At 30.6% G+C, this 14,479-nt stretch overlaps 1 protein-coding gene across 2 annotated transcripts in view; it reads left to right on the top strand.

The window, feature by feature from the left end:
- LOC118187998 (uncharacterized) overlaps positions 1 to 14,479 on the top strand; it is a 46,826-nt gene that overhangs the window by 20,099 nt on the left and 12,248 nt on the right. For both annotated transcript variants that reach the window (XM_035358324.2, XM_035358323.2), the window contains exons 2-3: positions 10,029 to 10,100; positions 12,156 to 12,196. In XM_035358324.2, coding sequence (XP_035214215.1) covers positions 10,064 to 10,100; positions 12,156 to 12,196 — 78 coding nt within the window. In that variant the 5' untranslated portion in view covers positions 10,029 to 10,063. The remainder of the gene's footprint in view (positions 1 to 10,028; positions 10,101 to 12,155; positions 12,197 to 14,479) is intronic.

The raw sequence follows: 14,479 nt of genomic DNA on the forward strand, positions 1-14,479 counted from the left end.
TTTTTATTAACTAATAAATTTTTGCTGAAAATATAAGAAGGAAACTTAAGCATAGAAAATTAAATGCAACTTAATAGATTATACTTTTTATGAAAAATTACCTGTAAAAACTTTATAAAAATGAGTTATTAATGGTCTTTGTTAGTTAACTATGTCGGTTTACAATTCTATAAGTTGCATTAATTTTCTATGCTTAAGTTTCCTTCTTATATTTTCAGCAAAAATTTATTAGTTAATAAAAAAATGTGAAAGTAAAAATTATCCTTCCTTACATCACTTGCGCTCACAAATCATTATGGGAATATCCATTTACAGTTATTAAAGCCTGAAAAAAAGCATGTCTGCGATGTTATCGTCATGCGATGATTTGTAGATACTTTATTTTTACCACGATATTTTCGACGACGATGTTTTTAAACTGCGAAGTTTTTGAACCGCTTTATTTTCGACGACGATGTTTTATACCACGATGTTTTAGAACTGTGATGTTTTCTCTTTCCGATGTTTTCTCCCACGATGTTTTTTAGCACGACGTTTTCGCCTTGCGTTGTTTTCTCCGCGACGTTTTCGTCCGCGATATTTTTGCCGCGATGTTATCGGCGGACACCAAACCTTCTTCTGCTGTCATCTGCTCTTTCAAGACCTAGCGACAATTCGCTAGAAGCGACCTAGCGAGACACACTAGAAGACTACAACTTCATTGCTTAACATATTTAAATATATCCATAAAATTGCTTAACATATTTAAATTATCCATTACATAGCTAGGCATACGCTATACTTTCACATCAAGTAAAATATTATGAAAATAAGTTAATACGTTTGCTTTCCCATATTAAATGAGCAATCAATAATGTTTCCATGCTTGTGTTTAGATACAGAACGCGATATTTACATGCAATATTTTAGATCAAAATTTTCGATCAAAAAACGTAAATTGCTAAATAATTTTGTCAAATTCACATTTGTGGATTTTTAGCAGCACGTTGTGCTTTAATTCTGTTGGCTGCAGTTTCTTTCAGATATACTATGTTTTGTGTATAATACAGTATTCTTCGTTTGTGTGGCATACTGGTTTGCATGTAATTCTCAAGAAGTACTCTCTTCACCTCTATTAGAAATATGAAATCTTTTCGTTCTATTCTTCCTTTTTGCCTGTATATATATCATCATGCATAACACAATGAAGATAATTTATTCCCTGCTAACAAAGCAAAATATTTATTTATAAATCGTTCCTTAATGAATACTAACTTGATAACAGCTATTTAAAGCTTAAAGTAATCTTATTTGACGAAAGTCGGGTCATCCAACGAAAAAAATAATGAGAACTCTTCAGTTGCAGTATTTAATATTGTCATTCTCTAAACGTCGAACGAAATACAAGAAACTGTATTAATCATTTCACTCACGCCGTGATACAAAATAACAATTATAATCAGTATTCAAACACATGGCAATTCAAAATTCCACGTCTTGTATAAGCGTTATTTGACAAAACAATTTGTTAATTTTAACAATTTTCAGTAGAGCAGTAATCAATAGTTTTTTTTAGCCTAGACCTTCTAGCCTCTATGCTTAGACATTAGTTACTTGTCAAGTGAAATATTATTGATATAGGATATTTCTGAAAGGAGGAGCGAAATTTACATGTTTTCCAGAGTATTATTTCTTACAATATAAACTCATATTATATGTCATATAAAAGGGAAAAAGTGAAGGTCTGTGACGTTAAAAAGGTAAGGGATTTCTTTTTCCGTAAGTCATTTTACAGCAAAATAATAACCACTTTCGTGCCACTCGGTTGCAATTATAGCTGCGAAACAGTCAAGGAATATAGGGTTACAATGATAGGCTGCTGAAAGTTTTGAGATACCAGGGGTGGCATATACTGGTAATCTTTGATGAACTTCTTAATATGAAGAAGAAAAGAAACGAAAAGAAAAGAAAAAAAAGACAGAAGTCACATCTAAAGATCTAGAACGACAACAGTGTAACACCTAACTCGTATCATTAGATTTGGATTTATTTGATTATGACAAAACACATTATGACAGTCTTCCTAAATGTCTCCAAGAAGGGCTTTCTTAGAGACGCTTTTAAGTGTTTACGTTGCACCATGAAAAAAAATCACGATAACTCCCATGACACTAGTTTATTCACAGGGATTCACACTTGCATCTGACTACAATCTTTCAACAGTTTTATCCACTTAATTTCTAGTGAACGCTGTTTCGTCCGACATGTTAAAAAACGTTTATTTTTGCTTATCATATTGAATGTAACCTAACACTATAAAATAACATTTCTTCTCTTTTCTTTCATGACATATATACACATATTTTAGCACAACATAAGAGTTTAAAGGAATAACATCTGCTATAGCGTCTCGAAACTCCTTATATTTCTCAAAGTTTGAAAGAAACCTTTCATATTATGATAGTAAATTTAATATTTGTAATGTTTTTGAATTCTTTAGTAATTATTATTGCTTACCTGTTAAAAACCGCTTTTATTGTTAATACAAAAGTTCCCAAGAAAGCGCTTGTGAAATATGACATCACCGGATATTTGTTTCCCGTGGAAAGTAGTTAGTGTGTTGTAGAACGTCGTGTATCTACATCTAGATCAAAACATGAACTATCTCGATATCCGAAAGTTTAAACTGTTATGTACTCTTAATTATTACCAAACAGCACCAAGGATACCCCCGTGAAGCTCCACGTTACACATAGTAAATTAATTTATATGTCTTATCAAATATGCTAATGTACACATATTTGCAAAGAAAAAGGATTTCTGTGTGACGTCTAAACTAGTTGTAGACTAAAATATTTGTAATGAAACAAGTAAATTAAGCAACCTAGGATGCAACTTTTTGAAAGCAAATAGCAACCTTTGCTTGAAATCACAATGGTCTACTACAGATTTGACATAGTTATCAAAACATCTGGATTTCATTTTTTTTCTAAACGGCGCATTTTATGCATAAACTTTTAAAATCTGTTTTGATAGATAAGGCGAATGTGCTTTGCATCTCAAAGGAAAACAAGGCAAATTCAATATATGAATAACTTTTGTCTGATTAATAAAATCGTAAAATAATTTTATGAAATTATTCTAGCTGGACTCATTAAAATCATTATTTTTTTAATTATAACTACCTTTCTGGTACAAGCAGCTAGTATTAAGAAATAAAGAATTTGAATGTGAATGTATCGCAGTGTGGAAAAATGGTGGTACCTAGAAACATGAAATTTTGAAAATGTGTAGTTCTGTACCCGGACTTGTGCACCTCAAACCCTGAAATTTGAATTTCAAATTTGTTTTTAATTTAGTTTACGTTCCGTGTGAACTTAATAAATATTTGGCTAACAAACTTGGGAATAATTTAAAAGCAATATGTTGCCACAGCTAGAAATGGAATGCTTTCCAGGATGTTGTCATTCCAAGGTGTTCGGCAGAGAGCGAGATATTTATCTTTCAAATCTTGTTCAACAAACTCACTGGCTCAAAGGTATTATATTTCCACTGCCTGAAATAATATACTTTTACCTTCCTTGCATCAATGTTTTGCCATTCGACAAATTATAAGATATTTAGCGTGTCTTTTATTCTACCTGTTGCTGATTAACAAACTAAGCTATATAAGGCGATAAATAAAGATTTTATTGCAATTTTTTACTTTCTTAATAATGCATCTGATTGACTTAAATAAAAATACATTTTATTTATCGATATAACTAATTAACAGTTGTAGTTGATAACTACTTTAATTAAAATTTGTATTCGAAATTTGTAAAAGAGCTTTTAACGACGTAAAATACTACTTGATATAGAATATATTTTAATTTTTATCGTCTTTTTCGCGACAAATCCTTCTTCGAGGATTCTTGTTACACTGTAACTGAGGACTGAGATGTAATTGTCGTGCCCAGCTTGATCCGTGTTAATGATTCGTATAGGAAATCTTCAATACCCATTTTGTATCTGCTATTGTATCTGATAGTATTGTCGTTAAGGTCTTTTATTGGAATTTTGTATATTTTTTGTGATGGTTCGTTGCATAGGTAGAGAAAAAATGAAATTTACAACAAAAATGTTATATATGATAGCTACAGAACTACCATTGTAACCTTTATCATCGAATACTTCAGTAAAATCAAACAAAAAAATTGGTATTTGACCTAATATCAATACTGAAAATATGCATTAAAAAATAAAATATACCATACCAAAACTAATACAGATACAGTTAAGAAGATTTGAAGTAAAGAAATGAGCGGATCCATATTTCATTCTCCGCATTTAATTGTTAGTCAATAAGATGCTTTTAGGCACTGAAAAATAAAATGCTTCAAAACTCCTTTTTATCTGTTCCAGTCCCTTTTTGAGTGTAATTAAAAGTAATTGTCATTACGAAATTTCATTGTATAACTTTTACGTCATTTAAAATTTAAAATCTCTGGAATCAAACTATTAATCAAATTAGTATTATAAAAACGTAACGCTGTTTATTCATTATTAAAATCATTAAATATTGTTATGAAATTACACTAATTAGACCACGTAAAATTACATTAGTAGAACTCATAAAATCACAGTATACTTTTTCTTTTATAATAGTTATTTAAAAGGCTGATGCTTAAGCTTTTATTAGCGTTATAAGCATTAACTAACCCTCAAACATTTGAAACTTGCATGGTTTATCGACAAAATTAAGGATAGTGGTTGAGAAAATGTTTTAATTTACTTAAAGAAACAGTTTCTTATCGTTTACGTGACGTACGCAGAGATGAGTTTTGACCTCTAATGATGCATTTTCATTTACCTTCTTAGTTGTTTACCAGATCATATTGAAAACTATGGGCAGCTTCTGAAAACATGCGCCGTTTCTATTTGCTCACCATTAGCTAAAATTTTGTATTTTCTGAATTAAACTTCCTTCCTCCGGAACTTCTGAATTAAACTTCCTTTCTTTCTTCAGAGTATTGATTTCTTGACATGTTTCAAAAGGTCACACACTGAAATGATATTTTGATATGTCGTGAGATATTGTAAACCTATTTCGTGAGATATTGTAAACCTATCACGAGGTTGGATTCGAAAATCCAACCTCGTGAATGTTACAATTAAATCCAACACGACTACAATCTTCAACAGACGACCACCTCTGAATGTGATCAATATTTCTGACAACACCATTAAATAATAGTACAAAATATCACTGATAGTCTTCTGCGAAGTAACCATCTTCATAAAAAACCGAAATTATCTGGAGATACTTATAGGGAAGTTCCAAGTCTTATGCTTATTATTTCCATAGTAATTATATGCTGACAACCTATTGCACTGTATCTAGTTATCAACCACAAGCGAAAAAAAATATTCCATTTTATTCCCCAGAATCTTAAATATTTAAATTGCGCAATGCTTTCTTGTCCTTTTCTGTTGTGAATTATCTCGCATAATCCGATCCTAATAGTGCTAAACTTTTTGAATACCTACTACTTCTCTATAGGACTGATATCAATCTCTGGGAACTCCGGTTCTTATCTCTACGGTACCTGATTTACTGTTATTGTACGTTAAGAAGCTCCTTTGATAAATTTCACATGAAACAGATAGTACAAAAGACATTCTTTTTTAAAGACAATGGTCTATTTTATCGATCAGAAATGCGGTTGAGAAATATGTCTTCGCCTTTTCTGAACTCGCAATAAGAACGAGAAGAGAAAAATGGAAATGAGTGCTTTCATCCGCTCTTTTACATTGCCTTTATCTTAGCAAACAGGTTAAATCTGCAGCTGAAAGCGTGAGAAAATCCGATGCTCTCAATGTATGTTTTTAAAGCTTTGAAAAGGAAAATATTCACATTATTACTACAAAAATGCATTATTAATTTATGCTTTCCTATTAAAAAAGGATTGTATGCAAAATTACAAAAGGAAATTACAACCTACTGATAAAAATTTGTCAAAATTTCAAAATTCTCGCTTCTAAAGAATGCTTATTGATTAACCAATCAGGCGTCCATAATTAATAAGAAAAGAGTTTTTCAAACCATATTCAGTGCAGTCTGTTTAAATTGTAAGTATTGCTTCAATAAATAGCACCATTATAAGGAATTATTTATAAATACAAACGAAATTTAAACAAAAATTTCACATGCAAGTGTTGGAAAAATGAGTAAAAATAGGTTTTGAAATAAAATTAAGAGACTCAATTTTTATAGCTTACTAGGTTATGTTATCATCCCCCTCTCCAGCACAGCTGTTACGAAGGATTTCACACTAGAATTTAAAACATTAATTAAACTTGAGGGAATTACTTCTGCTCCTACGTTAACTTAGATTTTAAGTCTTGAAAATTTCTAGAAGTTTTTCATGCTTGGCAGTAACTCATTTCGTAGGCCAGAGGAGGTTTCTGTAAAATTTATATCTGAAGATTTATCTAGCTACTTTATTCGGTGAATGTGCAAAATATGCAACCATTTCATAAATTCAGTATATTTTTCTGATGATAGATTTTTATCTTGAATTTAAGAAAAATCAAGTCAAATGCACTCTTGAAATATTTTAAGACTTCATCTCGCTGTGGCTTGGTTGTTATTGTGGATTCCGAGCAGGGATGCGTTATAATTTATCATACTACCTTCCCAAGTCATGACAAGTTCATAGACCTCCTAAGAAACCGATTCTGAATTTCTCGTTTTAATAGATAATACAGCACTAGGAACTAGTGTTTAAAGTGAAGCTTATCTGGTCTGTATACATGACACCACTCCACAGTTATAAAATATGAAATTAAAGAGACACAAATTATAGGTTTTTCTTTTTGAAAAGGTCTTTCTTATGAACCTTTCGGCATAACGTTTTTTTTATACAGAGGTTTAAATAGCAGATACAATTCTTGCCAATCGACTGCACATTGCGACATGGCCGGAATAGATAAATATCAGTCATCGGTAGAAGCATTCATTTTCTTCGCCATCAACTAACTCTTCTAACAAAAGTTCCAATGCTCGTAAATTATTTACGCACATTTAACGGCTTGTATTAAACTACTCATACATTTCTCCAATAAGTCTTGAATGCTTTGCCTCTAAACGGTTTTCCAGCGATGGTTTGGATTGAATGGATGACATGTATCCATTTAACAAACTTTTAATTGTTTAATCCGTAATATGAAGTGTCCTCTTTTAAAAACAACTTTTAATTAGTCGAAACAGCAACCTTATTTTGGCGTAAATTTTAAACAAAACTAAATAATTTTAGAAAAAAACTTTTAGTTATATTTCAAATGTATGTCTAAATAAGGTTCCTGTTAGCCTAATTTTAAGTTTTCCATTTGCGCCTTTCTCTTCCTATTTTACAACAGCTTTATTAATAAACCGAGTCTTCGGCAGTAAACTGAAATTTTCGTAGGTCAAAATTTGTATATTTACACAGATAGATTTCTTTGAAGTATTTTCACATCCATAAGTATCTCCTCAATTCGCTTACAATTTTAGTAAACCCCTTTTCACAATCATTTTTCAAACAGCTTAATTTACGATTCATTTTAATTTTGGGGGGTCCAATAAAGACTTTAGACGTTTTTTAGAATGTTAACGTAAATTGCGATTGTATAACACTTTCCAAATTTATCATGAATTTTAATTATCGTCTGCACAAGCTTTGTTCTTTTTTCTTTTACGGACTTCAAGAAAAGAGATAATAGTTTGACTCTTCTTTTCAAATTTTACTCTGATGTTTTCACGGTGTATTCGTTAAAAATAATATATTTGTTTTGATTATGTTTTCCAGCCTGTACAAATTTAGCTAAAACATCAGAATTTATATTTTTGATGGTTACTTGCCATTTAATCGAACTTGAATTTAATTAATCATAATAGTGATAGCATCTGTAGTTTCATAATTTAGACGTGTAGAGTAAACATTTGCAAGAAATTAAAATTCTACGCTCTAAAATATTTACATTATTGAATGCTGCATCAATCTTTAGGATTAAAGATTTTAAGCTTTTATGTTTAACGGTATATAAGAGTGTTTATTCAAAGTTTCAATAGTTCAGTTAGAAAATGATTCGATTATATCGATATGAGGAAGGATCGAAGTAATAAATATATAAGGTATTTGCTGAGATTTTTAAACTGTTATTAATAATATGCAATGACTAATGACTGAAGAAGTATAATACAGGAAAACCTACTTTAAGCAGAAGACAAAGAAAAAAATTATGGAACAATGCCTAGTTTTTTTTTTTTTTTTTTTTTTTTTTTTTTTTCCCAATCTAGCTTCAACATTTAGAATAAACTTTTGTAAACATTTAATGTTTCTTTAATGCATATAAAAATCTAAGGTTCTCGAAAAATGATCTCGCATATTTATCTTTTGATATGAAATACATGAAAATATCTAATTGAAGAGCTAGTGTTTTCTGTCCGAAAATTCAATAGTAAATTTACAGTGAATATGCACACATTAGGTCCACAACTGGTTTCACTGTTTTTAAAATGATATCTGTCTTTTTGTGTGTATGCAGGCGACAATGTTTCGTTGGCTATAATACTTAAATGGAACTTCTGAAAACCTCGATATTTAAGCTTTCTACATTTATATAAAGAGTTGCTTAAATTTTTGGTAAGCTAGACAACCAGAAGTGGTGCTTTACAGGAAGTCCATAACAGTCTTTTTTGGACAACTGGAAGTGATACTTTGCCTGAACCACATAACAGATTTTAATGAAAACCTACTTTAAGATACGATCCATAATTTTCCTATTTTTGAGTTTAAGATTTTTATATTCATAGAAACAACATGTTAGATTTGGGCTAAAATTGATAAACTGGAAGTAATATTCTATTAAAATTCTGAACAAACTTTCGTAAAAAATGTATAATGGAGTAATCCAAAATTTCTCAGACTTGGTATTTAAAATTGGCATGTGCTTGAGAACAATATATTACATTTATAAGCATTAAATGTATTCTCGGGATTATCTAAATGCAACGAAAATAAGCTTATTACCGAGAAAAGTTTTCCTTATGAGCAATTAAATGCATTATCCTCACACCTAAATTTTGTGTTCATTCCTCTTTTGTGGAACTTATTCATTTTTCATTTAACAGAATGCTGTCGTCAAATATTAACACTATGTATTATTTTTATTGAAATAATATAGAACTTATAGATTATATAGCGAATATAAAAATTAATGTATGGTAACACTGTACATCCTATCCGGGATTCTAATGATATGCTGTTTTTAAAAACACAGTCATTAATTGTTACATCATTAATTTGTAAATCCAAAATATTATACGACCAGAGAATATACCATGATCGATACGATATTTTCAAATCAGAACATAACAAAAATGAGTACATGAGCACGTATAGATATCATTGCTCATTGTGTGGGAGAAGAGGCTAATAAAATTAGTACTCTTTATAGTTAACATTGAGCTAAAAAATTCATAACAAATTAAATTTTAAACCGAAAGGGGTTGTTTACTTAAAACTTGTTGTTACTCCGCCAATTCCATGCTAAGGAATGGAATTAGCTTGATGTCATGTGCTGGCCCCCGAACCTATCTTATACAGAAGAAAATTCTGCGCGAAAATGTGGTTGAGAAATCTGTATGAAACCTCTGTAATGCTATATAATATTATGTTTATGTTAGTTCAAACAGTAAATCTATTCAAAATGTTTCCTGTTTCGGAAGATTTTAATTTTGAAATAACTCAAGATTTTAGTTTTGCCTCGTTTAATGTGTACGTACTAACATCACTTCATTAAAATGCTTACATTGTTTAACTGTAAATTTTAACAATTTATAATAATTTTGTAAAAATGGGACATTTTAGGCTTCTATGTGTACATACGTGCTAAAATGATATTACTTAATTTACTTCTCCATATTCTTTCGAAGAGTATATTTTATTGTACCCAAAGTATATGGTTTTAATGTTCAGAAATAGCTTTCCTCGTTTCAAAATTCAAAGATCACTGTGTCTTTTCAGGTATCCCATGACCAAACTAACAGATAGTTGAACCAATGATGTCGAGGCGGATGAATCTCCTAGTTTTATTTGGTAAGGGAAATTTTTATTCGTATTTTGAAGACTAGAAGCTTCTGTAAAAACTTGTTTACTGTTTTCTTCCATGATTCTCACAGAAGTTTATCTATTTTTAAGTGTAAGTGGATAGTATCCATTAACCATTAACATTTATTCCGCTTCTTTAAACATTTCCACATGCTTCATGGGAAATATTTTTCAAAATATCCTTCAAAGGTGTTAATAATTCTTTCTTCTACTCTTGTACTTGTTTTCTTCGATTCTTTCGATTTTCTTTCTTCGATTGATTCTCACAGAAGTTTATCTATTTTTAAGTGTAAGTGGATAGTATCCATTAACCATTAACATTTATTCCGCTTCTTTAAATATTTCCACATGCTTCATGGGAAATATTTTTCAAAATATCCTTCAAAGGTGATAATGATTCTTTCTTCTACTCTTGTATTTGTTTTCTTCGAATAAACAGCCCCATAGTCCTATCCTCAACAGGATATTAATCATTACCAAGTGAATAAACCAGATATTGTTATAATGAATCGAAGAGAGAAATTTCTTTCCTTCTTCGTGTACCTTACACATAAATAAATTTCTTCACTTTTGGATAACTGCTTTCTGGGTGCTTATTTTCCTTTTTTTGCTAAATATTGTATGATTTAATAGTTTAACGATGTTTATGATAAATGCCATGCCGAGCTACATTTTAAATATTCCACCATGAAACGAGTTAATAAATAGTCCGTTAAGAAAATTGCTTTGCCAAATCAAATAAATCTGTTTACTTAACATATTTCCACCCATAATCCATGAGTATGTGCAGTATATTTGCCTTTACTTTAATCTTTAAATTGATTTATTTATTATAATTACATTTGAATAATACATTTACTTCATTCACGAAATAAAATATATCAAACTAACAAAGTACTTAAATATACTGTGATCCAAAACTTTGTATGGCTTACAAGGAATCGCATGGATGAAACGTTGAAATACGCTTTGGCTACGATAATCGGGTATAGATTCTATTTCTTACTAATTGCATGGATGGGTTTCCCATCTGTAATTCAAACACAGTTTCTGTAGGAAATTCATGAAGGCATCTTTTATCTTAGGCATATAACCGTCGTTTGCTTTTCCCCAAGTAACGAATCCAAAATCTTTCGCAATATCTTTACTGAACTAATTATTAGAAACTCAAACTAAAATTTTTAAAAAAAATGTGAATGTTACTTAAGTACGTATTCACATCTAGATGTATAGCTTGAGTGACTAACTTACGAACGGACCTCGGCTGGTCTTAGTTATTCCCATACTCTCAGTCTACTGTTTCCACAGTCATAAATGAAGTCTCCAATACATTTACCACTTATGAGTGTCTAAGTCCAACATGTTTAGCCTCTATAATTTATCCTCGTTGGATGGACGTTGGATCGCGCTGTTTATTCATAATTACCATTAGTTCTAATTGGTCATCAGCAGCTCTCAATAGGTAAATCAGCTCGCCATATATTTTATTGATGTACGTGTTGAAGGTTCTATATGATAAAGAATAGTCAGCCAATTGATAATGCATGGAATTTTAAATTCATCTAACTTCAGCTAACTTTTCCTTTTGATATTTTATTACTTATTTTGAGAAATTAAATTCTGCTGAAATTGCAGGATTCTACTTTTAAATTTGCCTCATGAAACTGTGATATTATCCTGTATATTTTTAGTCTATTTTGCTGATTTTCAAAAGCACGTTAATTTTATATTTTTGAAATACACCTGCGAAATGTTGCACAGAAGTATCAATTAGAATTGATCATAGGTTGCTAAATACGATAGAAGGATGTTTCACTTAAAATATGCGAACACTTTCGGCAAAATATTTTTAACGCAAAGTTAATGCGCTTGAGATAGTTTGTGGATATTCACTTTTTCATAATGCACTATTTATAAGCATTCATCAAGAAATAAAAAACTTTATTTTCTTACAGAAGCCGATTTACATTCTATGGAAAATATAACTGCTTAAAAAATGGTCTGTAATAAAATACATTCTGTACATTTTCTTTCTTTTTGCAGCACTGGTAACAGCTGGGTTTTCAAAAGAGACCCCTAAAAAGGTAAGAGCACTATTTTTACTCTCGATCACTGCATTTAAATTTGAAATTTTAGAATTTTAATATTACTTACTTAATTATTATTACTTAATTAATTAATTTTAATATTTCATATTCATATATGGAAATTGGCAACAAGCAGTGTCTTAAGTTAATCTTATGTTACGCATTAAGTTAGTTCTACATTAAAGTGAATTCATTACAAATGCATTTAAGTTCGTAATGCCCCTTCGATATCTTAACCTTAAGAAACTTTCTCACGTGTTAGTGTCATCCACTGGAGGTACAAACGAATGTCTTACAGGTCAGTTATAAACCAATATTAAGACCAGTACTTCAAAGAAAATTTCGGCGAAGTTAATGGGAACATGTCCTTATCGCTTTAGGTACGTAAATGTGGCTGCATAAAATTATCGAAAATTTCCTTATTACTTCTCATTGAACCAAAAAAGAAGCGCAGGCTTACGTTGTTGCTTAAAAAAAGTATTTAATAAGCGATTATTGGAATTGAATTAAATATAATTAATTGGAATTGAATAATTATTGGAATTGAATTCGATTAAATATAATTTCTATTTATATAGCGTGTATTTGTTTGCGCAGGTTGTATGCATTGCAGGTAATTAAACAAATCCTCATTTAATTTCACTTCAGATGTTGTGATTCATCCTTTAAATTATAAATCATACTCGAAGTTTAAAAATATTAGTATCATAATTGAGGCCCGGTGGCGCAGTGGCTAGCGTAGCAGCACCACAGGTCCGGGGTTCGATCCCCGGGCTGGGAAAGGCTGACTCACCCTTTCAACCCTTTAAGTGGGTCGAAAAAATGAGTACCAAGTTCGCTTGGAAACTAAACACCGGGGGCCCGACGACAAGCTGACCACTTGACCAGGGCATATGCTCATGAACCGCGGAGCCCACGGTTTAGAAAGCAGATATCAGGGCACTGCCGACCATGACTCTCTAAGTCCTCTGAGTTTAGTTTTTTAGTTTAGTATTATAATTAAAATACTTCTATTACTACACGGAGCAGATATCCTATGAATTAATTTGCATATTACTTTTGTTAAGAGCCATAAGCTCATTTTACTTTTTCATTGATTTAGAACCCGGGTGTACAGAATTCGGATTGCGGGTTGTATATTGCCTTCAGAACCCACTGATATGGAATGTGACGTAAAACCAAAAAATGAATAAAGTGTGAATGCGCAAGTGACCTTAAAAATTTTTCTTGACAGATTTTTAATGAATGTGACTGCATATTAAATTGAACTGAATATGCGGACTTAAAGCTAGAACAATTGAAAATTATTATTTTAAAACATGACAGCGTTCGAAACAAAATTGAATAAAGTGATGTAACAATGATAGCAGGCAACAATGACAGCCATTCTTAACGAAACTTTTGGTATAAAGTTCACGATTTCCACAACCTGTAACTGAATTTTCGGATCGTTTGCTCTCTTATTATCAGTTGACTTCAAACTTAACTTATTAGCAAATGCAATGCACAAAATTCAAATCAAATACACAACATAAAAATGATTTAAGTGGACTTTTTAAATTTTTATTTGCATAAAAGAATTTATTACATGACAGAAAATTACTGGTAATTTAGGAACATGGTGTTCAAGCCTTCTGTCGCTGGAAGAATAAATATTTATGCAAAACGCTTTTTGGTTGAAATATATAAAAATGTAAAACAAGAACAAACGATTTTAGAACGATATTTTGAATACACTCTTTCTTAGTCGGTACCAAGTTTATCAGATGAAAAAAGTAGGTTTTAAAAAACAGACGTAATATTTTCAATAAGTATGCCACCATACGTTTTCTGTTAATAAATAACTTTTGCTTTTAAAGTAACAATATAGACAATATAACAGACAGACAATATAGTAATACAGATTATGTGTTAATAAATATGAAAATCTTTTTGCAGCTCTTGAGATATTTTTGTTAAGCCGTTCAATAATTTGTCTTTTTGTTGGAACCTGTATCCCATACGTTTTGAAAGATAATAACCTAAATTCACCCATGCCTTGTTTTAAGTTATTTAATGTTAATATGTTTGTGGGAGTCAAAAGAAGTATGTCGTAAATGCATTACCAGATTGAGAAATTTCCCATTCTGTCGTTCGAAAATTTATAAGTATAAAATTTATGTATATTAAAATGATTGATCATATTTCAAATGACTTTACGTCTGAAATTTGTAAACACAGAAAGGCAAGTAATCAATATGAAAGCGAAAATGCTGCTTTTTAATTTCATTTTTGTGTGAT

This window comes from Stegodyphus dumicola, chromosome X2, assembly GCF_044657685.1.
Source record: "Stegodyphus dumicola isolate Sdum_Otavi_A_Nest chromosome X2, ASM4465768v1".
In the NCBI taxonomy this organism is placed as follows: domain Eukaryota; kingdom Metazoa; phylum Arthropoda; class Arachnida; order Araneae; family Eresidae; genus Stegodyphus; species Stegodyphus dumicola.